Source organism: Phyllobates terribilis, unplaced genomic scaffold (genome assembly GCF_046119375.1).
Source record: "Phyllobates terribilis strain yellow unplaced genomic scaffold, ASM4611937v1 Scaffold_1__5_contigs__length_1240528914, whole genome shotgun sequence".
In the NCBI taxonomy this organism is placed as follows: domain Eukaryota; kingdom Metazoa; phylum Chordata; class Amphibia; order Anura; family Dendrobatidae; genus Phyllobates; species Phyllobates terribilis.
This window is the reverse complement of record NW_027362761.1, coordinates 327,966,928-327,993,733: the sequence shown is the minus strand read 5'-3', so window position 1 is coordinate 327,993,733 and position 26,806 is coordinate 327,966,928. Positions and strand designations below refer to the sequence as shown.

The following is a 26,806-nucleotide window of genomic DNA, read 5'->3' as shown; positions in this document are numbered from 1 at the left end:
AGGTACGGATTAGTGCGGATGTTAGTCGAAAGTCGCTTGCAGAGCATAGAGAACGGGTAGGCCGATAAACAGAGATGAGGGAAGAGATGTAGGGGGGTGCCACACTGTGGAGAGCTTTGTGGGTGAGAACAAGCAATTTAAATCGGATCCTATAATTCATGGGCAGCCAGTGCAATGACTGGCACAGAGCGGAAGCGTCTGAGTAACGATTAGCCAGATAGATGACCCTGGCTGCAGCATTAAGGATGGACTGGAGGGGGGAAAGTCGAGTGAGGGGGAGGCCAATTAAGAGAGAGTTACAGTAGTCAAGGCGGGATGTGTTTGCCGATAGATCGCGCAGGACTGAAGGACCTGCGCTGACGTCAGTCATGTGACGGCAGGTCCTTCAGTACAGCTTACCGCGATCTGCCGGCAGCCAGCACAGAAGCGCAGCAAGACAGCAGGGGCCATCGGAGGGTAAGTATAGGTTTATTTTTTGACATTCTCTGGGGTCACACTATATAAATCCATGCCGGTTGCATGGATTTATATAGTGTGACCGAGTTGTCAAGCACTTTCCAAGTGATGCTAAAATCGCCTGGAAAGCTCTTGACACCCGCATGCGGAAATGCATGTGAAGAACGCTTCACATCCGCTTGTCCCCTGGCAGGAAAACGCATGTACAATCCGCATGTACAATCCGCATGCGTTTTTTTCTGCCAGGGAGATGCAGAAACGATCAGGAAAAATCCGGAGCATTTCTGCATCGTGGGCACATAGCCTAAGCCTAAACCTAAATGTGTCTCGAGACTCTCTCTCAAAGCTGAATGTGGCTCTCAAGGTCAGAAAGGTTAGGGACAACTGATTTAACCACGTGGGGTAGCAGATGCTGACACACTTAAAGGAAATCGGTCAACAAGGTTTTTGCTATGTAATCTGAAGACAGCATGCTGTAGACATGTTAAAACACAGATTTCAGCAATGCCTTTCTTATTTAGCTCCAAGCTCAGTGGTTTTGTTTGCTTGCAATGATTTTTTTTATCACCAGTAAATTGTCATTGTTGGGACACAGCAACCCCTGCCTCCTGGTCTAGTAACGCCCCCTCCTGTGATGAGCATCTCACTGTCTTTAGACATTGTATATACAGAGCCTGGTGTGAGTGGGGGAAGCTTTCTCAGCTCTGCTTCATTGCTAAATCAAAAAACTGATTATGTGAGACTAGCTGCACCCAGTAATCTAAGTGATACATCGTTGGATTCAGGGTCTCTTTGCCTACGTCATGCTCCTCACAGATGAGGTATCAAAAACCTGCTGATAGATTCCCTTTAACATGAAAACCAAGTATAATGCTCGTATTATGACTGCAGTAAATGTGTGCAGAATTTGCTCACGTGTCTGACGTCACTCCTCCCTCCACTTTTGGGTGTTTTGTAATAGAAGGGATGGTTAAGGATAAAGTTTAGGATCACCGTACAGCACCATTTTGGTGACTGCAGGTGATGGAGACTGATAAGCAAGCGTGCTTGCCACTCAATTGAGCATCAGGGTGCTTGGTTACACATCTAGTATCGTGGGTGGTTGAGCGCCATGCTCGAGTCCCCGCCCTACATGTTTTGCAGCTGTTAGACAATCAATAAACATTTGGGGATTGCCCAAAATTTAAAAATTACGCCCCTCAAAGTGCTCAAAACCACATTCAATAAGTTTATTAACCCTTTAGGTGCTTCACTGAAATTAAAGCAATATGGAAGGAAAAAAATTAACATTTTACTTTTTCCCAATGTTGATGTAGTCCCAAATTTTTCATTTTCACAAGGGTAACAGGAGAAAATAAACCGTACAATTTGTTGTGCAATTTCTCGTGAGTACACAGATACCCCATATGTGGTGAAAACTACTGTTTGGGCGCACAGCAGGGCTGTGAAGGGAAGGAGAGCCATTTGACGCTTGGAGCGCAAAATTGGCTGGAATAGATAGCGGACGCCATGTTGTGTTTTGGAGATCCCCTGATGTGCCTAAACAGTGGAAACCTCCCACAAGAGACCCCATTTTGGAAACTACACCCTGCAAGAAACTTATCTAGATGTGTGGTGACCACCTTGAACCCGTAGGTGCTTCACAGAATTTTATAATGTTGAGTCATGAAAATGAAAAAATACATTTTTCCCTTAAAAATGTTGTATTTGCCACAAATTTTTTATTTTCACAAGAGTAACAGAAGAAAATGGACCATACAATTTGTTGTGAAATTTCTCCTGGGTACACCGATGCCTCATTTGTTGTGGAAAACTACTGTTTGGGCGCACAGTAGGGCTTGGATAGAAAGAAGCGCTATTTGAATTCTGGAGCTGTTTTGGCTGGAATAGATTGCAGATGCCATGTGACTTTTGAAGAGCCCCTGACAAGCCAAAACAGAAGAAACCCCCACAAGTGACCTCATTTTGGAAACTACACGTCTTGAGGAATTCATGTAGGAGTGTAGTGAGCATTTTTAATAGGCTGAGTAAATGGAAAATAACTATTTATTTTTTTTCCACTGGAATGTTGCTTAGCCCCCAAATTTTTAATTTTCAAAACAGACAATAGGAGAAAATGAACGGTACAATTTGTTACTCAATTTCTCCGGAGTACGCCAATAACAAAGTTCGAAATGGAAAAGTGCCATATTGGAGTTAAGATTATGTCACATTGGCAGAGCCCCTGAGGTGTCAGAACAGCAGAAACCCTTCATAATTGACCCCATTTTACAAACTACACCCCCCAATGAATTCATCTAGTGGGTGCAGTGAGCATATTGACACCACATGTGCCTCAGAATTTTATACCATTGCGTGGTGAAGAAAGAATAACTACATTTTTACAACTACAATGTTTTAGCCTCAAGTTTTTAATTTTTATAAGACCTAATAGGGAAAGATGGATCTCACTGTTTGTTGGACAATTTCTCCTGTGTGCTCCAGTACCCTACATGTAATCAAACTACTTTTCAGGCACAGTGGAAAGCTCAGAAGGGAAGGAGCGCCATATTATAGTGCAGATTTTATTGGTATGGATTGCGGCTGCCATGAGTACCCCCATAAGTGACCCCATTTTTACAAACAATGCCTCTCAATGAATTCATCTAGGGGTGCAGTGATCATATTGACACCACAAATGTGTTACAGAATTTTATACCATTGGCCAGTGAAGAAAAAGTAATTACATTTTTAACACACAAATTTTGTTTTAACTCCAGATTTTACGTTTTCACAAGGGGAAATGGGTACAAATGCCACCAAAATGTAGCTCTCAATTTCTGTTTGAGGCAATATCTCATGTGTGATCCATTCACTATATTGAGGCAGTAGAGTTAGTCTGGACTCCGTTTTGTCTGCTTAGTGGTTTCCTTCTTTTCAGAGGTGCACAAAACTGTGGCGGATCGCACTTTTATGCACGCCTAAAAAGACGGACACTGCCGGATCAAAGGCTAGACAGAGTACACGGTGTCTCCATCTACCTCATTATAGAGAGAACGGGGTTTCAGAGATTTACACAAAAACCCCAGTGTAAGCGCTCAGCGTAGAGTGCAAGATAAATGTGCACCGAGCCTTACTGGATCTTTGGGAGGCAGAATGAACAAATCAGCAGCAGGTGAAGAATTGGTTTTATTTTTTTACGCCGTTCCTCGTGCGGTATAAATGATTAGACTGCTTCATTCTTCGGACCGATTAGATTACAGTGATAACAGATTTATATAGTTTTTTATGTTTGCCTGCTGTCACGCACTGAAAGACATTTTTTTTATTGCAAAAACTAATTTTTGCATCGCCATATTTTGATGGCAGAAATATGGAAAAATTATAGCTGACAGTCATGTGAGGGCTTGTTTGCTGTGTGAGTTGACTGTTTTATTGGTATTGCTATATAAATAAATAATTGGTACCATTTTGGGCACATGACCTTTTTTGATCACTTTCTATTCCGATTTTTGGGAAGCAGAATGAACAAAAAACGAGCAATTCAGGAACTGTGTTTTTTTTTTTTTTTATGCCATTCACCATATGGTAAAATTTATAAGGCAGCCTTATTCTTTGGGTCAGTACAATTACAGCGAAACAACATTTATAATTTTCTTACGTTTGCCGCTTTTACACAATAAAAACTATTTTATATAAAAAAAGAATTGTTTGCATCACTATATTTTTAGATCAGCTGTTTTTTTTCTTTGCTAACAAGTGAATAGCGGCATATTTTTTGCGTGACAAGATGACGTTTTCAGCTATACCATTTTTATTTACATTCGACACTTGGTACAATAAAGCTTTTTTTTTTTGTCCATTTTTTTATTAACTTTTTTTTTACGGAGTTCACTGAAGGGGTTAAATAGTGAGAGACAGTTTTATAGATCAGATCGGTTTTTGTTTTTTTCATAAACATACCTATTTTAATTTTTTTTTTCTTAAAAAAACGATATATATATTTTTTTACTTAGTCTCCATATGGGACTTATTACCGTATTTTTTTGGGCTATAAAACGCACCAAACCATAAGACGCACCTAGGATTTAGAGGAGGAAAATAGAAAAAAAATTGAAGCAAAAAATGTGGTCATGATGCACTGTTATGGGGGAGGAGGGTCTGTTACTGACATTTGTTATAGGGGTAATGTCCCTATTATGTACTAAAAGCCCTCATCCTGGTATACATGGTCCCCCATCCCCATTGTGGGGCCCAAGGCATCTCATCCCCATCTGGGTGTGCAGGGTATCATGCTGCACACACAACGAAAAAAAAATAAAGGATTCTACTCACTTTCCCTCTGCTCCAGCGGCGTCCTGTTGTGATGCCAACTGCTTTTTCTGTGTGTGAGCAGCGCATGACATCACTGCTATGCGCCCTCACACGCTGAGATCAGCTGCCAGAATATTCACTGCTCCCCATGGGCAGGTGATCTTGTGTGCTCGCTATTAAAGAGAATGAATACTCACTGCTCGCCACTCCCATATGCGTGTGGAGTAGTGAATATTCTTTCTCTTTTAATAGTGGGCACACGAGATCGCCGTGCTGCTGCAGTAGCCAGTGGCTGACACTGTGCACACTATTAAGAAAAATGATTATTCACTACTCCACACGCCCATGGGCTTTTCTGCTGACATCACGTCGACACAGTGATGGCTTATTTTCCGCCCTGCTCTGTCAACGGGGCAGGACTGCTAACGACAATCTGATTGACAGCTTGATCCCTGCTGCCTAACAGGGAGACAGCTGTCAATCAGTATGACGTGTGCAGTCATGCCCAGTCGACGTGACGTCAGCAGAGGCCACTGAATCACTGGCCGGAGCGGAATGTGACTACTCTGTTCCAGACAAAGAACAGCTTCGGACACAACAGCCAGGTAGGTAGCAACTACCCGCCTGTTTGTGCTTAGGCTTAGTGTTGTTTTTTTTTTTTTTTTTTTTTTATTATATACAAAGGATCATATAATCCCTTTAATATAAGCCCGGGAGGCAGATTCTCAGGGAGATTTATGTCCAGCCCATAGCTCTTAACAGCTAATTTACATATTAAGAAAAATGTGGATTTCTCTAACAAAACATCGGATCACAGATTTCAGGGTCTCATTTTATTCAGCGTCCTATGACCTACATGCCCAAATAGACGGCTTACGGTACGTTCCCACATTCGGGACCCGCTGCGGCCCTGATGCTGCAAAACTTTCTCACCAATTATTCAAATTAGCGGACACACAGCGGTTTTCCTTTTGTTTTTTTCTTAAATGCATGTGTTTTGGGATGTTAAAAAAAAAATTATTATTTTTTGGGGGGTTTCATTAAAAATTGTGTATCGTTTGGCTTTTACATGCTCAGTTTCCCAGCACATTTATCTGTAACCCTTCACCACAAAAAAAAATGTTGTATTCACATTGTGGTCTTCAGGTGTAGAGGAGGCTCAGGAGCTGACTTTTCTTCATGAGGGAGATACTTGCTATATTGTATAGAATTACGCCAGAATTACATTGCATTAAAATGCAATAACGGGCAAGCAAAACATTGTATCTACCCCAAGATGATGTCAATTAAAACGTCAGCTAGGTGCGCAAAAAATACGCCCTCAACTGGCCCCAGCTCCTGGAGAATCTGGCCCCAGCTCCTGGAGAATCTGGCCCCAGCTCCTGGAGAATCTGGCCCCAGCTCCTGGAGAATCTGGCCCCAGCTCCTGGAGAATCTGGCCCCAGCTCCTGGAGAATCTGGCCCCAGCTCCTGGAGAATCTGGCCCCAGCTCCTGGAGAATCTGGCCCCAGCTCCTGGAGAATCTGGCCCCAGCTCCTGGAGAATCTGGCCCCAGCTCCTGGAGAATCTGGCCCCAGCTCCTGGAGAATCTGGCCCCAGCTCCTGGAGAATCTGGCCCCAGCTCCTGGAGAATCTGGCCCCAGCTCCTGGAGAATCTGTCAGGTCCTGTTTTAGCATTTAGTGAACATGGTAAAAAAAAAAAAAAACTGTGAAATTGCACTTTTTTGAAATTTCGTTTTACTTAGAATTTTTTCCCCGTTTTCCAGTACACTATATGGTAAAATCAATGGTGTCGTTCAAAAGTACAACTCGTCCCGCAAAATACAAGCCCTCAAACGGCCATATTGACCCAAAAATAAAAGTTATGGCTCTGGGAAGAAGGGGAGCAAAAAATGAAAGCGCAAAAACTGAAAAGGGCCGGCATGAAGGGGTTAAGTCCGATTTTTAAAATTTTAATACATCTGCTTTTATAGCCTTGTTTTTTGGGGATCCTGTGAAATCCAGTAAAATATTGCAGTTCTATGTTGGAAACAAGTTCTGGATTATCAGATGCCGAACTAAAGAACTTTAAGTTGATATTTGCGCACCGACTTAATAGATTTTTAAGCATTGTGTAGGAAGATCTAGACCTACTTGAGAGCGTTCTGTTCAGTTTTAAGAGGCAATGCTCTTTAGTAGTTGGCATTTATATTGAGTTGCTGATTACATGTATGTATTTTTTGTCCAATACTCGGCTGATTTTTTTCCCTTTACTTTGATGTATAGATCTGTCACTGCTGTTGATATTAAAACCTTCGTACTGCTTCACTGTGCACACAGCAGAGACCTTTCTGTTTAATAAGGCTATTACGGTTATTATGAAATGTCATGCATATGCAGTAAATAGATTAAAGGCATGCACATTTATGGAAATCCGAGTGCATGCTCATTCCATTTAATTAATCTCTGCTAATAATGTTCATGATTTCATTAGCACCAATCAAAGACGAAGCCCGGACACCTCTAGACCCAGCAGTCTGAGGGCGGTAATGATGTATTCTAATTGCAAAATGAAATTGTCTTATCCTTACTGGCTGAACATACGATGCAACAACCTGATTTCTGAGTACTACATGGAGTAATTATCATAATGCCTTGCGCAATCTTTAAAAATAAGTGTTTTTATTTTTTCCGGTGCGATGCTCTAAACATCACATGCACGTTTTAAAAGAAGAAAAATTCTGGGCTCCATGTTATTAAAATATTGGTGAGCACTTGGTAGGATGAGGAGGTGCTTGTTGGTACAGGCGATAAAATAAGCCACAGCACTCTGACGTTTGGAGGTTGCAAGTCATTTCTTATAGGCATGAATGCAGTAGTGTGGGATAATGCACCCCCTTCACCTTGTGTGCACACTGTTTGCTCTCTATCTTCGCCATTACATGCTGGACTGCATGATAAAGAACCGGGAAGGGTCAAAGCGTCCTTTATTTCGTTGCTCATGTCCCTTTATCCCACATTACTGCTTTTTTTTTTTTGCATATTTCACAATAAATGACTTGTTTCCATGGTAACAGACTACAAAGTCGCTCTGTAGTCTGGCTTTCCCACTGTGCCGCATTCACACATTCGAGCATCACAGTCCAAGTATGAACCATAATGCACAGACTGTCCACAGGTCTCCTGACCCAAAATTGACAGCCTGATGGGCATATATGAGATTGTCAGGTTTGGATCAGGAAACCCCGTACCCAGACTGTAACACACGCATGTGTGAGCAATTCATTACTGTGCATGCATTTTAGCTGTAAAAAAAATTCTCGAAAGGCATTTATATCCTTTATCCTGGCGCTTTTTGTAGACTTTCTGTAGTATGACAGCTTAATGGAGGCTGTGCAAATGGCCTGATGAGGGATATAGCCGCTATCAAACCCATACCTGTTTAGTATTATTCTTTGCTTCCTGCAGGGTTGTGGAGTCGGTATAAAATGGACCGACTCCTAAAATATGTAATAAATTGGGTTCAGTAGCTCCGTGCAGGATGTGCTGTCATTTTTTTCATAAGAATTTGGGAAAGTTATGAAATGTCCTATAAATGTCTGTCGTATTCCTGCTCTAAGGCTCTCTGCTTCTAGTTGAGATGAATCTGTGCTGCACTTTATGTACATGCTCAGTAGTGAGGCCGTGCTGTGGAGTCGGAGTCGTGGAAATTGAGGAGTCTGAGGTTTGGCTTACTGGCTTCCTGTGTTATGAAAATAAATAAGCTTAATTCCATATTCTAATTGGGGTGCTTGCCATGGACCTAATTGCCCTGTAGTTTAACAAATGTGCACCTTCATCTTTGGTGATTGACAGCGCTTTTACCTTGACATGTGCTGCAGTCTCTGCTGCGGCATGTGAGTGTGTGCAATACAGCCTGTCTCCTGTTCTGTGGGGATTCTGCCCTTCAATATTCAACCATACATCGGCCCAATGATTCCCTACAGCTCAGTAACGCAGACCGGAGGAACACTGTCGAGTTTTCTAGTCTTTCAGAAGTGCGGCCTCTTTCTCCGCTTTTATTTAATTGTTCCTGCTGACTCCTTCTTGGTTTCCTATCCTTTATTCTTGTTTCGTCTTCCAGAACATTATCTCTGCGTCCATGATCTTTTCTTCTTCCTAATTACTTTAGTTTACTTGAACACAAGAACTGCTGAATACTTTGTGACTGGAGTCTGCTATTCAGCTGAGAGGAAGCATCGTGCTGTTTGTGTTGTGCAATTTGCTAATCAATTAGTTCCTGGCAAGAAAAAGAACTTTATACAATCATAGCATATTTTATTTCTCAATTTGTGAACTTAGAGGAGAAAGTAATTATATTTTTTTATTTATTTTTTAACAAGGCTGTTGTAGGGGCCACTGCTGCTGAAAGTTATCTAAGGTACTCCCGTAGAATCATAGAATGGTAGAGTTGGAAGGGACCTCCTGGGTCATCTGGTCCAACCCCCTGCTCAAAGCAGGATTCACTAAATCATCTCAGACAGATGTCTGTCCAGCCTCTGTTTGAAGACGTCCATTGAAGGGGAACTCACCACCTCTCGTGGCAGCCTGTTCCACTCATTAATCACCCTAACTGTCAAAAAGTTTTTTCTAATATCTAATCTGTGTCTCCTCCCATTTAGTTTCATCCCGTTGCTTCTAGTCTTTCCCTGTGCAAATGAGAATAAAGATGATCCTTCTACAATGTGACAGCCCTTGACATATTTGTAGACAGCTATTAAGTCTCCTCTCAGTCTTCTTTTTTGCAAGCTAAACATTCCCAAATCCTGCAACCGTTCCTCATAGGACATGGTTTGCAGACCAGTCACCATTCTGGTCGCTCTTCTCTGAACTTGTTCCAGTTTGTCTATGTCTTTTTTAAAATGTGGTGCCCAAAACTGTACACAGTATTCCAGATGAGGTCTGACCAAAGAGGAGTAAAGACCGATAATGACTTCACGTGATCTAGACTGTATGCTTCTGTTAATACATCCCAGAATTGTATTTGCCTTTTTTGCTGCTGCATCACACTGTTGACTCATGTTCAGTCTATGATCTATTAGTATACCTAAGTCTTTTTCACATGTACTGTTGCTTAGCTCTATTCCTCCCATTCTGTATATGCTTTTTTCATTTTTATTGCCCAGATGTAGTACTTTGCATTTTTCCCTGTTAAAAACTATTCTGTTGGTTGCTGCCCACTGCTCCAGTTTATTTAGGTCTTTTTGAATCCTCTCTCTCTCTTCTCTAGTATTAGCTATCCCTCCTAGCTTTGTGTCATCAGCAAATTTAATCAGTTTACCCTCAATTCCTTCATCTAAATCATTGATGAAGATGTTGAACAATACAGGTCCCAGGACAGAGCCCTGTGGTATCCCACTTGAGACATTCATCCAGCTGGATGTGAAGCCATTTACAACCACCCTTTGAGTCCGATCACTAAGCCAGTTATGAATCCACCTAACAGTTGCCTGGTCCATTGCATACTTGGTCATTTTTTCAATAAGGATGGTGTGAGATACTTTGTCAAATGCTTTGCTGAAGTCAAGATATACTATATCTACAGCATTTCCCTGATCCACCCAGTCAGTGATTCTGTCATAGAAGGAAATTAAGTTAGTCTGACATGACTTGTTAGTTACAAACCCATGCTGACTCTGGTTAATCACTTCATTCTTACCAGGGACTTACATACATGATGTTTAATAATTTGTTCAAAGATCTTTCCTGGTATAGAAGTCAGACTCACCGGCCTATAGTTCCCTGGGTCCACCTTCTTCCCCTTTTTGAAGATAGGAACAACATTTGCTCTTCTCCAGTCTTCTGGGACTTCTCCTGTTCTCCAAGAATTTTCAAAGATTATGGAGAGTGGTTCTAAAATTTCTTCTACGATCTCCTTCAGTACTCTGGGGTGTAATTCATCTGGACCTGGAGACTTGAACTCATTTATGTTAGCTAAATATTCCCTCACAATCTTTCTGTTTACAGATAACTTGGATTCTTCTATTCCTTTAAAAGGACAGTGAAAATCAGTTGATGTTACATTTTCTTTCTGAGAGAAAACAGATGCAAAATAGGAATTAAAAAGTTCGGCCTTCTCAACATCCTCTCTTACCATTTCTCCATTTTCATCCTGTAAAAATCCTATAGCATCTTTGACTTTTCTTTTACTTTTGACATACCCCCAAAATCCTTTTTTATTGCTTTTGACATCTCTTGCAAGCCTTAATTCATTGTCAGCTTTAGCTAACCTGATACATGCCCTGCAGGATCTGCAGACTGCATTATAATCTTCTTTAGATATGCCTCCCTCTTTCCATTTAATAAACATTTCTTTCTTTCTTTTTAGCATGTGTTTAAGTTCTGTGTTCATCCATCCTGGTTTCCTTAAATGCTTCCCATTCTTCCTACTTTTCGGGATTGTTAACGATTGTGCTTTGAGAATCTCATTTTTAAAAATTTCCCATCCTTCCTGGACATTTTTGTCCTTAAGGACATCCAGCCATTGGATCCCTCCTATTCTCTTTCTGAGTCTCTTAAAATCTGCCTTTCTAAAATCTAACCTTGAAGTTTGAGTCTTGACATGTCTTCCTCCTCTAGTTATCCAAAATTCTATAATAGCATGATCGCTGCCTCCTAGGGTCCCAGCCACCTTTACCTCCTCAACCATTTCCTCCCTGTTTATAAGGATTAGATCCAAAGTAGCAGATCCCCTTGTTTTCTCCCCTACCTTTTGGAAGATAAAGTTGTCAGCAAGAGAGGATAAGAATTTGCTTGACCTGTTAGTTTTACTTGAGAGAGATTCCCAACAAATGTCTGGATAGTTGAAATCTCCCATGACCACTACGTCATATTTTTTGGAGAACTTGGTCATTTGATACATAAAGAGTTCATCCATATCTTCAGCTTGCCCAGGTGGCCTGTAGTAAATGCCTACAATGGTGTCCTTTCCGTTGTTCTCTCCTTGTATTCTTACCCAAACAGTTTCCACAGAACTCCCAGTCTCTGAAGCTTCAATCTCTGTGCAGATATACGCTTTTCTAACATACAATGCGACACCTCCTCCTCGTTTATCAATTCTGTTTCTTGCAAATAAGTTGTATCCTTTTAGCCTTTTATTCCAATCATGTGTATCGTCCCACCAAGTTTCAGTGATTCCAATGACCTCATATTTCTTTTCCTGCATTAGTAGTTCCAATTCTCCTTGTTTGTTGCCCATGCTTTGTGCATTTGTATAAAAACATTTTAGTTTGTGATTGGTTTCTCTTCCTCCCATATTTTTATTTAGATTTTTTTGTCTTTGTTCTTTCTTTCCACTTCCAGTAGCAGAGATCTCAATAGTATTTGTCAGCTGTATGGCTTTTTCTGGCCTTTTGCTTCCCTTCCCACATTGTTCTAGTTTAAAGCTCTCCTGATGAGTGTAGCAAGGCGACTTCCAAATACATGTTTTCCAGTCTTCGTAAGGTGCACCCCATCTCTAGCAAGTAGTCCATCGTATAGGTAATTCATCCCGTGATCCAGAAATCCAAATCCTTGTTGACGGCACCATCGACGTAGCCAGTTGTTCACCTGTAGAATCTTATTCCACCTCATTGTTCCATGGTCATCCACTGGGAGGATGGATGAGAAGACCACCTGCGCTCCCAATTCTTTCACTTTCTTGCCTAAGTCTTCAAAGTCACTGCAGATGGTTTCCAGGTCCTTTCTTGCGGTGTCATTTGTCCCCACATGTATTAGCAGGAATGGGTAGTGATCTGTAGGTCTGAAGAGTCTTGATATCCTGTCAGACACATCTTTAATTTTTGCTCCTGGAAGACAGCACATTTCTCTTGAGGTTATGTCTGGTCTGCAGATAGCGGCCTCTGTTCCTCTTAACAGGGAATCCCCCATGACCACCACTCTCCGTTTTTTCTTCACAACATTCTTCTTTCTCCATCCAGGAGGATTCTGAGGACTTACAAGGTTATTCATTGCTGGCAAAGTCTTATCTTGCTGTATTTCTTCAAGGTTCTCCTGCGTGAGAGCCTGGTACTGGTTCCTGAGCAGTATGGGTGCTGACTGCCTCTCGATCCTCCTGCTTCTGTGGGTCACATGCTTCCATTCCTCTGTTTCGTCAGGTGCAGTTCGAATTTCTTCTCTTTCTGAATCATGAAGAGATAATTCTGCTCTGTCTAAGAACTCTTCACCTTCCTTAATGATTTTCAAGGTAGTTAACCTCTCTTCTAGATTTCGCAACTTTTCCTCCAACAGGGACACAAGCTTGCATTTCTGGCATGTGAAGTTTGGCTTTTCCACTGGCAAGTCTGTGAACATGTAGCAGGATATGCAGCTCACCAAATGGCTCCTGGACTCTTCCATGTTCTTACTGTTAATGTTCTGAAAACAGTGAAAAATGCTTCAAAATGCTTTACCGATGTCCTCTTTTCAGCTCCAACAGCCAAAATCCAGTGTTCTTTGAGCTCGCGGAGACTCTTCACTTACCCCAAAATGCAGTGGAAATATGCAAATTATCTCCTCAGGACTCCTCCCCTCCCATTATACTTGAATAGACAGTAGTCCTGTGCAACTCTTTTTTAGAATTAAAGGGATCTTACACCAATTTTTTTTTTTTATTATTATTCTGGAGGCTTGCTCTTTAAAGTAAGAATCAGCTTAATTTTCCCACTGCCACCTTATTGCTGCCTCTCTGCTGCCCTACAAAATTCTCTGTTTATTTGGCTTCAGTGTTAATGTCACTAATACTACTTAAAGCAGTTGTGCCACGAACAAAAGTACATTTTAATCACCAGATCTTGGAATAAAAATAAACACTATAACATTATCTCAGTACAGGGACTTTATTTTTAAACACATCCAATTGTAATGTCCCCCTGCTGTGTACTGTGTAATGGCTGTAAGGCTGTGTGCTCACAATTTTTTTTTTTTTTAAGGGTTTCCGCAGCGGCAAAAACGCTGCGGAAACGCATTAAAAACGCATGGTAGAAGGCCTGCCATGTTCCCCAATGATAATCCGCATGTGCTGTGCACATGCTGCGGACATTTCCGCTGCGGATTATCAATGCGGAAAAAAACGCAGCACTACTAATTATTTTGCAGAAGTGCTGCGTTTTCGCCGCCATTGACTTGCATTAGAATGCTTCAATTCCGCAAGACTGCATCTGTACTTGCGTAATTGGCGCATTCTAATGTGTGGATGGTACCCGGGTGTGGAGGAGAGTCTCATCCACATCCAGGTACCATTAAAAAAGCTGTAAAAAAAGAATAAAATAAAAAATAAATATATACTTGCCTTCCGGCAGCCCGCAGTGCGCTCCTCCTTGCTTCTCGGCACTTCGCGATGGAATGAAGGACCTGCGCTGACGTCAGTCATGTGACGGGTCACGCGACGCTGACGTTGGCAGGTCCTTCAATCCACTGCTGCCAGCAGCCGGGACAGTGAAGCAAGACAGCGCTGGCCATCGGAGGGTAAGTATATTTTTATTTTTTTATTTTTTACCATTCTTTCGGTCACAGTATATAAATCCATGCCGGTTGCATGGATTTATATAGTGTGACCAAGTTGTCAAGCACTTTCCAAGTGATGCTAAAATCGCTTGGAAAGCGCTTGTCAACCCGCATGCGGAAATGCAAGTGAAGAACGCTTCACTTCCGCATGTCACTGGCAGGAAAACGCATGTACAATCCGCATGCGTTTTTTTCTGCCAAGGGAGATGCAGAAACGCTCAGGAAAAAATCCTGAGCATTTCTGTATCGTGGGCACATAACCTTAAGGCTATCTCTTCAGAGAGGAAGAGAACTAGAACTCGTGTCACCTATATGAAGTAGCAATCCTAAAAGTCAATATCGACCCTTTAACAAACCTTGTCACATGACTTAGGATAATAGCCAAAACCAAAATCTCAGTTTGCAGACAGTGTTTCGGGGTACTGCCACTCATCAGTGCAAAGTATGAGATATGGTTTGGCTGGATGAGAGGCGTCTGACCAGTATCCAAGGGGTAACGTTTCTCCTTGCGGAGAGTGACATGTTAAGCATGTCAAGGTGAGGATACTTTTAAGCCGCAATGTTCCTCTGGGAAATATTTAAATTGTCTCTTCAAAGAGGAAGAGAATCAGACTCCTCTCACCAAGTCAAACCATATCTTACACTTTGCACTGAAGGGGAGCAGTACCCTGAAACAGTGTCTGCAAATTGAGATTTTAGTTTTGGCTGTTATCCTAAGTCATGTGATAAGGCTCATTAAAGGGTCGATATTAACTTTTAGGATTGCTAGTTCCTATAGGTGGCACTAGAGTTCTAGTTCTCTTCCTCTCTGAAGAGACAATTTGCATATTTCCCAGAGGACTATTGCTGCTTAAGTCTCCTCATCTTGACATGCTTAACATGTCACTCTCTGCAAGGAGAAACGTTACCCCTTGACTGTGCAGGAACATGGTCTGATCATACCACAGTTCCTGGGCAGGGGAGGAAGCAAAAGAGTATACAGATATTACAGCACAGGATCACGGCGGATTCCTTTTGAGAGTAAAACATTTCCCTGCCTGTCTTTAAACAATATTTTACCTCTAAAGAAAGAATCAACTGTGATCCCGTGCTGTAATGTTTGTGTAGTTTTTTGCTTCATCCCCTGCCCAGGAGATGTGGTATGATCAGACCATGTTCCTGTACGGTCAGACACAACCATTGCACAGGGGCACATTTATAAGATTATCTCAGGACAGGAACATTTTTTTTTTTTTTTAAGCACATCCAATTGTGGAGTTTATTATTATTCTAAGATCTGTTGATTAAAATGTACTTTAGTTTGTGGGAAAACCCCTTTAACCACTGCAACCGATCAGTGGGCTCAGCAGTCTTGTGTTCTGCATCTTCTTCAGCACTGAGCACAGTCATTACGTACTGCACTCCTGACGTGACTGCTGCTGGAGCCACCATGTAATCAACCCCCCTGTGTAGCAGAGAAGAGGTGGCGCTAAAGCAGCAAGGGGTAAGGTAAGCTCATTTTGTAAACCCATATAATGAAAATAGAAGGCAGAAACCCTTTTAAAATGAAAAGCATAATGTAATATTTTCCAGACAGAAGTTTTGTCAGCATAGCCATTTCCTCAACGCTGAGGTCCCTTTTCAGTGATCTCTATATGCAAATTCTTTCACGTTGTTCCCTTTCCCCGTTTTTGCATAGATCATCATAATACACTTTAAAGGGTTTGTGGCTATTTTATGATTCCTGTGAAGGAATTTGTTACCGAACAAGTCCCTAATGAGTAACATTTCCAAAAGTTTTGAAACGCATAATAAAATATTTTGATTTTTATAAACAACCACAATAAAACAAGACATAAATCTTGAGATTGCACTCCGCCGGAACAAAAGCCTGTTCACGTTGGCTTTTAGTGTAGCCTATAACAGGTTTACAATAATTAGCTTGGTTTTGGCAAGTGCGTAAGTTCATAAAGAGTTTTCGTGTCCTCGGCTGCCTCATCAGAATCATTGATACAAAAGCAATTAGAAACGCCTGCGACAACCCTCTAAAACATGCTCTGCCTACTATTGATTTTGTGTATGGAGCTTGAAATAGAACTGATGGATGAGGAGGAAAGCCGGCCAATTCTTACGGGAAAAGCAACTTAAAACTCTGTTTTAACTGTATTGACTTTGAGGCCCCAGTGTTTATGCAGGCAGATGTATTCACATACTGTATATTGTTTTTAAATTGCTGTCATGGTTTTATAGATCTGCGTTCCTGCTGGGGACATGGTTTTAAATTGTTCCGAAAAGTGACCTAAAGATATTTTAACTTTAATTCCTGCAATTTCTCCTACTCAACCTATTTCAGGAGTAGATGGATTGTTTCTATTTTTTGTTTAAAACAAAATACTTCTAGAACTCTAAAACCTTGTTTTGTAAAGGCATTTTCACACTGCATTTTGGCACCTGCTTATTGGTCCCGTTGAGGCTGACGTTTAAATCCACCCCGCAAAACTGGATTCTTACGTATGCGTCAACGTGGCCATAGACTATAATGGTGCTGACATAGCGAATGTGTGGATCTTTTTCAGGCGTGTACACCTATTGGACACGGACACGCTTACCCAAAGAAGCCACAACTGGTATGGCGATACGTTGGGGTCTCTGGTCCTCATCGCATTTTCATGCCTTTTTCAAGGTTTTCCTCCTTTTTTCCATTTACGTTGAAACATATTCTACCTAATACAATTTCCCCTGCTTTTTGTAGGTTCACTATTTTGGTTAGGTTTGTCTTGCTTTTATTTCTATGAAAGTGATGATATATAGCTCACTATTGGACATTCCCCCTCTTTTTTTTTTTATAAAATATGTTCTGAAATGTTATACTTCTACATTCTGTACCATGAGTGTTGTTCACTTTTGGATTAGGTTTGTCTGGCTTTGATATTTATTGTAGTGATTCTGTACAGCTTAATATCGGACTTTCCTTCCTTTTTCATATAATTTTTTCTGTATTGATACATTTATACATTCCTCATCATGAGGGTTGATCATGTTTGTATTTAATGCTTTATTATTGTGTGTTATACTTATCCCTTTTTTGGATACCTGGGTTGTTACTATTTGGCAGATGAGGACAGGTGTTAGTCTTATGGTCTCTCACCTTCTGTTTATATGCATGGCCCATTGGCTTTTTAAATGTTTTTAACTTTGTGTCTTGTCACTTGTCTCATGTTTGCAATTTAATAACCATTCTGGTCATATGGTGATCCCATAGCATTTGCATACTTCTTTTCTTTCTCTTTTTGTACTATTGCCCCTCAAGTATGTGCTAGGCCGATCCCTATAATTTTATGGTGCCCTCAAAATTCCGTTTTTTTTTTTCAAGCTTTTGTTTTCATGGCTGTTCTATGTGATCATGAATAATATAGTTTAACTAATTAACTAAGTTAATTAACAGGGCTGTGGAGTCTGTAAGCCAAACCTCCAACACAGACTCCATGGCTCATGTTTAAGTGCTAAATTTACCGTATCACGGATTTATCTCAGCTAAAAGTCTAGACCCTTAGATCAGGAATAGGACAGACCTTTATAGGACATCTCATAACTTTCCCAAATTCTTATGAAAAAATATTCCCCACAAACTGCACTGAACTACTGTACCCAATTTATTATATATTTTAGGAGTTGGTACATTTTATACCAACTCCGACTACCACAGCCCTGCTAATTACATTAATTTTATTGAAATGTTGTTCTGGATGTCAGTTTTTTGGGTAAACTGTGACCCTGTAATAACATGTTTTCATAGAGCCAAAATCTTTCTACCAAATCACTCGTGGAAAAAATGAGAACCTAAAATACTTAAGCATAAAAAAATCTATTTTATTAATTTAAATAAGAAGCTTGAAGCTGGTTTTACACATTCATGTTTCACGGTCTGAGTGCATAATGTGATGTGCCTACTAGCCGCAGGTCTCCTAACCTAAACTCAAGACCCTCATTTATGCCCATGAGGCTGTCAAGCCCTGGTCGGGGGAACCGCTGCAGTCAGTACATTGCAGTAGGTATGCAGACCGTGAAACCGGCCTAAGGATGTACTTCTTAATTAGACACCTTTTCTGTTCTTCAGGTTTGAGCTTTGGCTGTTGTCCTGCTAAGCCTTTGCTTATTACCATAACAATTAATTCTGAACATTTTCGTTACAGACTATAAAAGATCTGTTTGAGCAACAGACACCAGAGTTCTGGTCTCCTTTCACACTTTTTTTTTTTTTGTACTGGAAAATTAGGTAGATGTTGCTCATAGAAGGATAGGAACACTCTTCACATGTGCACCGAGCCTACAGTATACATCAGGAGCTTTTCCTGATGAATACTGTAATGTCACCATAGCTGACTATTCACTAGGCGGTGGTCAAAAGTGTGTTTTTTGCCTCGGTTTGGCTAGTATGCTGCTGCATACCATTTCACTGCACTTTAAACAGGGCTCTGGAGTCGGTAAGCCAAACCTCCGACGACTCAATTTCCCTGACTCACGAACTATACCCTGATGATAAAAACGGACATATGGACCGCACACTAATGACCCACATATGGTAAAAACGGACACGAGGACTGTACACTGATTTATGGAAAAAAAACAACGGTCGAATAAAATGACAGGCTGAGTTCACACGATGCGGTTTTAGTGCATTAAAACTGCTTGGTAATAAGTCTGCCATGTAGAGCATTGCGGCACAAACCGCAGCTCAACCAATTCAGGCGTGATTTCACTGCTAGTATTCATGGCCCCTTCCATGGCTATTAATATCAGCCCGCAGCAGTCTAGTTTAGCCTTTGCTGGCTCGATTTTATAGGGGGACCCCATGTCATTTTTTTTCTGGGGTCCCCCTGTAATCTAGCCAGTAAAGGCTAAACAAACAGCTGTGGGCTGATATTAATAGCCATGGAACATTGTTGGCTAATGACCCCTTCCGCAGCTACTAATATCAGCCCCCAGTGGTCGGCTTTCCCTCTTCTGGTTATAAAAATGACGCGGGAGCCCACACCATTTTTTTTTTTTTTTTTTTTTTTTTTTAATACTTTTAGGCTTTGTGCCCATAATTCAGACGTAGCACCGCTTTGGACGCAAATTTTTGCTGCGTCCAAAACGTTACATTCTGTTGAACGCAGCTAAATCCCCAAGTGTTCACTGAACCATGCGGATTTACTGCATTCTATACATTCTAGTGGTCAAATTTCTGTTGCAGAGACTAGCAACTCCACAAGAGAATTTGACATGCTGCGGTCCTGAAAGAAGCGCCACTAGTGATGAGCGAGTATGTTTTGTTAACCCTTTCACCGAGTATGCTCTGGCGAGCACCGAGTAGTTACAGCTGCCCGGTGATATGTTTGAATCACTCCCGTGTGCATGATTTGCGACTGTTTGACAGATTTAATACATGTGAGGAATGTGTAAGAAATAGACATTCCTCACGTATGTTAAAGCTGTCAAACAGTCGCAAATCATGCACACGGGAGTGATTCAAACATATCACCGAGCAGCTGTAACTACTCGGTGCTCGTCCGAGCATACTCGGCGAAAGGGTTAACAAAACATACTCGCTCATCACTAAGCGCCACATGTCAGTGTCCACGAGTGATTCGCAGCCTCTGATGTACGCGTAGTGGACATGGGATTTCTAGAGATCCCATCCACTATACGGTAACATCTGGACGCTGCGGGTTTGACGCTGTATAAACACGCTCGTCAAACCTGCAGCCGCTCAAGACCGTGGCCACGTACCCAAAGTCACCCGCAGCAAGTCAATTTCTGATTCTCCGCTGCAGATTTTGACCGATTGAAGTGTCATTATAGGCGGTGGATTCACATGTACCGACAACAAAAGTGCGTCATTAGAACACTGCATTTTGGACGCAACATAAATCCGTTGTGTTCAAAGCCCTGCTGAGTGATGATCGGTGAGGGGGGACGTAGGGGCGAACGAACCAGCTGTTCGATATTAATTATGTCTAGGGAAAATGTTTACCTAGTGGCACATTTCCAGGCTAAAAAAAAACTCACAGCAGTCGCATAAATTACGTGAATAGAAATGCTAATGAAGATTGGGTGAATTGGACTAGCTGACACCTAGCTCTTTTGTTTAGTGACCTCAAAGTGTCAATCAGACCTTTTCATGACCAAACAAAGTAAAGAGAAACACACACACACACACACACACACACTGTAAACACTTTATTTGAAATACAATTGACCCATTCTTTAATCATTTAAATGAGCCAATATACTAACCCCAGTTCTTATGGTAATCCAAGGGCTTAAGCAATGTCTCACCAACTTTATTTAGCTCCAGAAATCATTCATTGATGCTCAAAAACGCTTCAAAAAATGCATGTAAAAAATGCATCAAAAACTCATGTAAATCCGCATGCGTTTTTTTCTGCGAGGGAGAGGCAAAAACGCTCAGGAAATTTCTGATTCAATTCCTGAACGTGTGCACATACCCTTACAGTTTAAAACAGGGGAGGGGAACCTCAGACCCGAGGCCCTTGATAACCTTTTAACCACCCCACCCCGGGCAGATTCCCGAAAACTGCAGTCGTTGGGCATCAGCTGAATTTTGATGGCTGCCAGCCCTTTAATTTCTTGCTCTGTGAGCACACGCACTATTGAACGCTGAGGTGCATGCAATGAAAGATTATGTCCTGACACCAGTGCCAATGTTAAGATGTATTTTGTAGGCGGAGTTAGCGTGCAATCTGTACAGCCCCGAAGGATGGTATAAATATCCAAATGGCCCTTTTCAGAAAAAAGGTTACCTACCCCTGCTTTAAAGGAACCTGTCGGCACAGTTTTGCACAAGGAAGTAATGGTATGGCTGTGTATGCTCTTGTTCCCCCATAGAGTAAAAGTGATAGAGATCTAATGTGCCAGTAATGGTAAATCCAGTGTAGAAGCCATGTGCAAATCGGGTGGAGGTGCAGACGCCCCCAATGCACTCCCAGCGTAATTTGCAGATGGCTTTTATGCTATATTTCACATGGCCACCACATGGGATTTCTACAAAAAGTTATATTTTTTATTGGGGGGACAAGCGCCTGTACAGCCGTACCACTACTTCCATCTTTAAACATGTGCTGACTGGTTCCCTTTAATTCTGAATTCCAGTAAATAGCAATTTAATAATTGTTACTTTTAAGCAGTAATGTTAAAGACTAATTTTCAATTTTAAGGTCTAAAACTAAAATGTTTTGACAGCAAGGCTTCAATTTAAGCAGTGTTGTAGTATGGAAATGAGACTAGAGAAAATGAAGGTAATTATGGAAGCATGCTAATAAACACATCCTTTCATGAGGGTGGAAAGACGCCACTTTGTGCAGTTATGATTTTCACTGCAAGCTATGAGTATCATTTGTGCTTTTTTTTTGCCTTCATCTCTATTTTTCTTTCCATCAAAAAGGAATAAGATGAAAAAGAATAGTGTTAATAATCTCTTAAATGGATTATTCGACTAAAGTACATCTCAAAATAGGATAAAATGTTAATGTTTCCCCTTAATCCATTGATAGTACTGCTGTGACACATTATTACTAGAATGTTTAAACCAGATGTGCTGAATGGTGTTACATAAGCGGGTGATGTTTTATGCCCACTAGGTTTTTCTTATGTTGCTCCTTATATGCTTGTTTGCAAGGTACCAGCAAGCATAGAAGAAAGGTGTGAGAGGTGGAGAGGTGACTTGAGTCTGCAGAGATTTATAGGGCTGCTGTGCATCCTCCAGGGAGAAACTGGTCCAAACACGCAGGGTCCCGTGTCTGTCATCAGCTCAAAAAAGTGCTTAGCAATGAAATGTAGCCCGAGTGCTAATTTCTGTATCCACAAACCTGTTAGACCCTCCTGGACTTTCACATTGATGTCCTATAGTTTGGATCTTTCTGCATTAACAGCCCATCATGCTAAAGCCCCGAAGGACCCATTAGCATTTAAAGATGTTAGAACTGTCTCCAGAAAAGATTTAGGAAATTAATGTGTCGTCTGTTTTCTTTTAGTGTCCTGATATTTTTCTTCATTACCACTTGGTCTAACAGATTATTTTGTCTGTTATAGGATGGGGACTCCATGAATTGTGATTTCCTCCCAGAGGACATCATTGTGCCTACAACAGAGTACCCTGTAAGGGAAAGGTCTCCAATTCGTCAATATCCACGTGACGAAAAGGAGAAAAAGAAGAAGAAAAGGAAGAAACGATCCAGATCAAGATCTCGATCCCCAAAGATGTATTATGAGTCCAAATCCCGATCTCATTCAAAAGTGAAGCATTCTCTTCCCACAGCATACCGAACAGTGAGGCGTTCCAGGTACATCCGTCATGTCCTCTGCTTTTATCGTTCACTCCACGGTTAACACCAGTTATGTGGAGTCGGTGTCCATTTTGGTGGAGTCTGAGTCTGGATAAAATGGTCATACTCCTAAAATATATAATAAATTGGCTACAGTAATACAATGCAGGATGTGCTAAAAAAAAAATTTATAAGAACTTGGGAAAGTTATGAAATGTTATATAAATGTCTGTTATATTCCTGATCTAAGGATCTAGGCTTGAAGTTGAGACGAATCTGTGCTGCACTTTATGTACATGCTCAGAGAGAGGAAAAAGGCCCTGGGAAGGAATGCCTGTACTCATCTCAGAACTGTTAGAGTGAACAGGAAATAGCTTGATTATTGTATTATAATTGTGATGAAAAGCCTGATGTTACCATTTTACTACAGTAAATTTTTCACTTCAACATGAGCCATGTATGAGGGAGTCGTAAGTTTGGCTTACCGACTCCACAGCCCTTGTTAGTACCGCACATCTGACAAACCAGACTATGTGAATATTTGCTTTTGTTGTGAGGTGCAGAAATATTTGGACTGTGACCGAATCTTTGTGATTTGGGCTCTGCATGCCATTATTTTCTTATTTAAAATGAAACAACTGAGATGCTATTAAAGTGTAGACTTTCAGTTTTAATTAAAGGAGTTGAGCAAAATTTACAAATTGCAACCATTTTTCTACACAACCTCCTCATTTCGGGGCTCAAAAGTAATTGGACAAATTAACTTGACCATAAATAAAATGTTAATTTTTAATATTTTGTAGAGAATCATTTGCAGGCAATGACTTCCTGAATTCTGTAAGCCATGAACGTCACCAAATGCTGGGTTTCCTCTGTGATGCTTTTCCAGGCCTTTACTGCAGCTGACTTAAGTTGTTGCTTGTTTATGGGTCTTTCTGCCTTAAGTTTTGTTTTAAGCATTTGAAATGTATGCTTGACAGGGTTGAGATCCGGTGATTAACTCAGGCATTGCAGAATATTCCACTTCTTTGCCTTAAAAACTCATGGGTTGCTTTCGCAATATGTTTTGGGTCATTGGGCGGTGCTTCACAGTACAGATGGACAATCAGCCTTGCTGCATTTGGTTGAATCTGAGCAAGAAGTATCGCCCTGTACACTTCAGAATTCATACGGCTGCTTTTGTCTAGTCACATCATCAATGAACACTAGTGACCCAGTGCCATTGGAAGCCATACATACCCATACCAACACACTGTCTCCACCATGTTTTGCAGAGTATGTGGTGTGCTTTAGTTCACGAGCCTTTCCAAGCCTTTTCAATACTTTCTTCCCATTATTCTGTACAGGTTGATCTTAGTTTCATCTGTCTAAGGAATGCTTTTCCAGAACTGGACTAGCGTCATTTCTATTTTTAAGGATAATCACCTTGTGATGAACCTTTTGCATTTCGTCTCATGAAGTCTTATCTTCATGATAGACTTAGATACTGAAACACCTACTTCCTAGAGAGTATTCTTCACTCGGGTGGATGTTGTGAAGAGGGTTTTCTTCTCCATGGAAAGGATTCTGTGATCATTCACCACTGTTGTCCTCCATGGACGTCTAGGCCTCTTTGAGATTCCAAGCTTACCACTGCACTCTTCTTTATTTTTCTTTTTTTTAAAAATGTACCAAACTGTTGATTTGGCCACTCCAAACATTTGTTATCCCTCTGATGGATTTTTTTTTTTTTTTCAGCCTAATGATTTGTTTCTCTTCCATTGAGAGCTGCTTTGACCACATGTTGTGGGTTCACAGCAACAGCTTCCAAATGCAAATGCCACACCTGGAATCAACTGCAGACATTTTACCTGCTTAATTGATGATGGATTAACGAGGGAATAGCCCATGTGGCCCATTAAAGAGCTTTTGAGATAATTGTCCAATTACTTTTTGGTCCCTTTTTAAAATAGACAGCTACATTTTAGAACTGTAATTCCTAAACCATACTCCAATTAGGATGTGAATACCCTCAAACTCAAGCTGAATCTGCAATTTTAGCCCATATTGTTTATATAAGTATATCTAGAATGTTTTGGTAAACAGTTAAAATGCCAGAACTTTTCTCTGTCCAAATATTTCTGGGCCTAATTGTATGTGTGCATGATATTTCAGTGCCAGGGATGCATTATGGTGATATGGGCACTGGCAGTATTGGGCACAGTTTGGCGACTGAGGACCTGATGCCACCCCTGACATTAGCTTGCTCTTGACCTGCTCTGATTAAAAATAAAAATATTTTCCCCTTGAAGTTCCAGTCTTGCCTCTCCGCGTTGTTACCTTGTAAGGCAGGTTTGATAAGCTGCCCTAATGTAATGCTAATTTGTAATTGGCTGATAATTATCAACTCTTTGGTCATAATCTTTTTATTTGTATCTCCTTTATCCATTTTATAATTTGACACGAGTATAGAGAAGCAGCTCTTCTCTTGGTTTTCAGGTTTCCCAAAGAAGCACAGATGTCCAATACTCCATGTCTTTAGATGCCTTTTTTTCCTTTCTTTTTTCTCTTTAGTGTTGCTATTATTTGACTGCTACTAAAATGCTTTTCATCCAAGCAAGGTTAGTCATTACTATTACTTATACGCCCACATAGCCCTTATGGTGTGATAAGTGAATGGACCTTGCCGTATAAAAAACACTTGCAGAATGTACAGAATCTGCTCTTGGCTTTTTAACAGAATATCGATGATGTTCTGACAGCCTTTTCTAATGGTTGGGCCTCCTACCATCATTGTTGGCATTAGACAGAAAGCAGCTGCCTGACTGATGCCGCTTTACATTTCTGTTCCTTGGTTAGTACCATTTTTATGAACCTGCGCCGATTAACTTTGCTTATGTTCCATATTTTGGAACACATATTTAATGCACACTTACAAGAAATCTGACTTCAGACAGAGGCCATGCTGACTTATCAGAATCTGTAATGCAATGTATTAAGAAAAGTCATGTTTATGTTCCCACCTCAGCACTGTAATAGTTTTTCTCTATACTTGGAGGCTCACATTTATATTTGCCCTTACATTCATAATACAAATTATTTGTTTTAGATCACGTTCAAGATCACCCAGAAAACCACCACAGTCTACAGAAAGAAAAAGGGAGGAAGACCGAGATAGGGACTTCCCATGTTCTTATCGTGTTGGACACAACCCTGGAAACAGCAGGAAGCGTTCTAGATCACGGTACGAAAGTTCTAGTCAAAGCTACCCAGAAAACATGTAATGGCTTACATCCAAACAGATGTTGTATTCTAATGTATACAATGTTCAGGAGAAAAGAAATGGTAAAAAGTTGGAATAGTAAAAAGCCTTAAAGTGCTGTGGAAATAAAGTAGCCAAAAAATTGCACCCATTAAAGTGTATCTCGTTGTGAAAAAGCGTAATCCCTCTCGCTACAGTCAGCACTGGTGTAGACTGATCTTAGTTCTCGGGGTGCTGTCACACAGGTGGCATATGTGCAGGGAAATCCTTTGGAGTATGTGTCAAACTTATGCATAAGCCCCACTTCTGGCGTTCTTCTTTGAGCTTGTCCATCAGCCTCCTCCTAATATGGCCAACCGGAGGAGGCTGATGGACTGGTCACATGCCCCTCCACCAGCGGCCACTTTGTGGACAGGAGCACTACAGTCTGAGAGAGGCGCTGTACTAACAAGTGCCAAAAGAAGACCTGTAATGCTTATTTTTTAGCAAGTGCCTCAAAATCGGGTCCCCAATACATTTGATAAAGGGTTACATTTTCAATGTGCTTTGCATGAGGCTGAAATTCTTACTTTGTCTAAATTGAAATTTTTGCTTTGTCATGTGAAATCCTCGTTACAGAAGAAAATGGTGAAAATATTTGGTTACTATCAGTACTTGATAACAGATCTCCTTTAGAGTGCACTTGTCAGCAGGATTGTGCCTAGTAAACCACATACACTGTCAGGTGGGCGTTAAACTGATTAATATAATACCTTTATTTATGAAATGCATCCAGTGATTCTTTTATAATCTTTATTTTCAGTTCTGCCATAATGATATGCTCGTGCTTCTGGGCGGACTTTAGGGAGGGGCTGTAACTGGTGCTCTCATTATGTATGCCTCTCTCTGCCTTCTGACAGGTCACTGTGCTTTCAGTGACCTGCCTACTGTTTTAAATACTGCCTTTGTAATTTCTGTGGCAAAGTGAAAATGTACAGTACAGACCAAAAGTTTGGACACTCCTTCTCAT

At 41.0% G+C, this 26,806-nt stretch overlaps 1 protein-coding gene across 2 annotated transcripts in view; it reads left to right on the top strand.

Moving 5' to 3' along the window:
- The window catches only part of SFSWAP (splicing factor SWAP), a 140,932-nt gene that overhangs the window by 81,136 nt on the left and 32,990 nt on the right, over window positions 1-26,806 (top strand). For both annotated transcript variants that reach the window (XM_073676097.1, XM_073676098.1), the window contains 2 exons: window positions 22,324-22,574; window positions 25,645-25,779. In XM_073676097.1, the coding sequence (XP_073532198.1) occupies window positions 22,324-22,574; window positions 25,645-25,779 (386 nt within the window). The remainder of the gene's footprint in view (window positions 1-22,323; window positions 22,575-25,644; window positions 25,780-26,806) is intronic.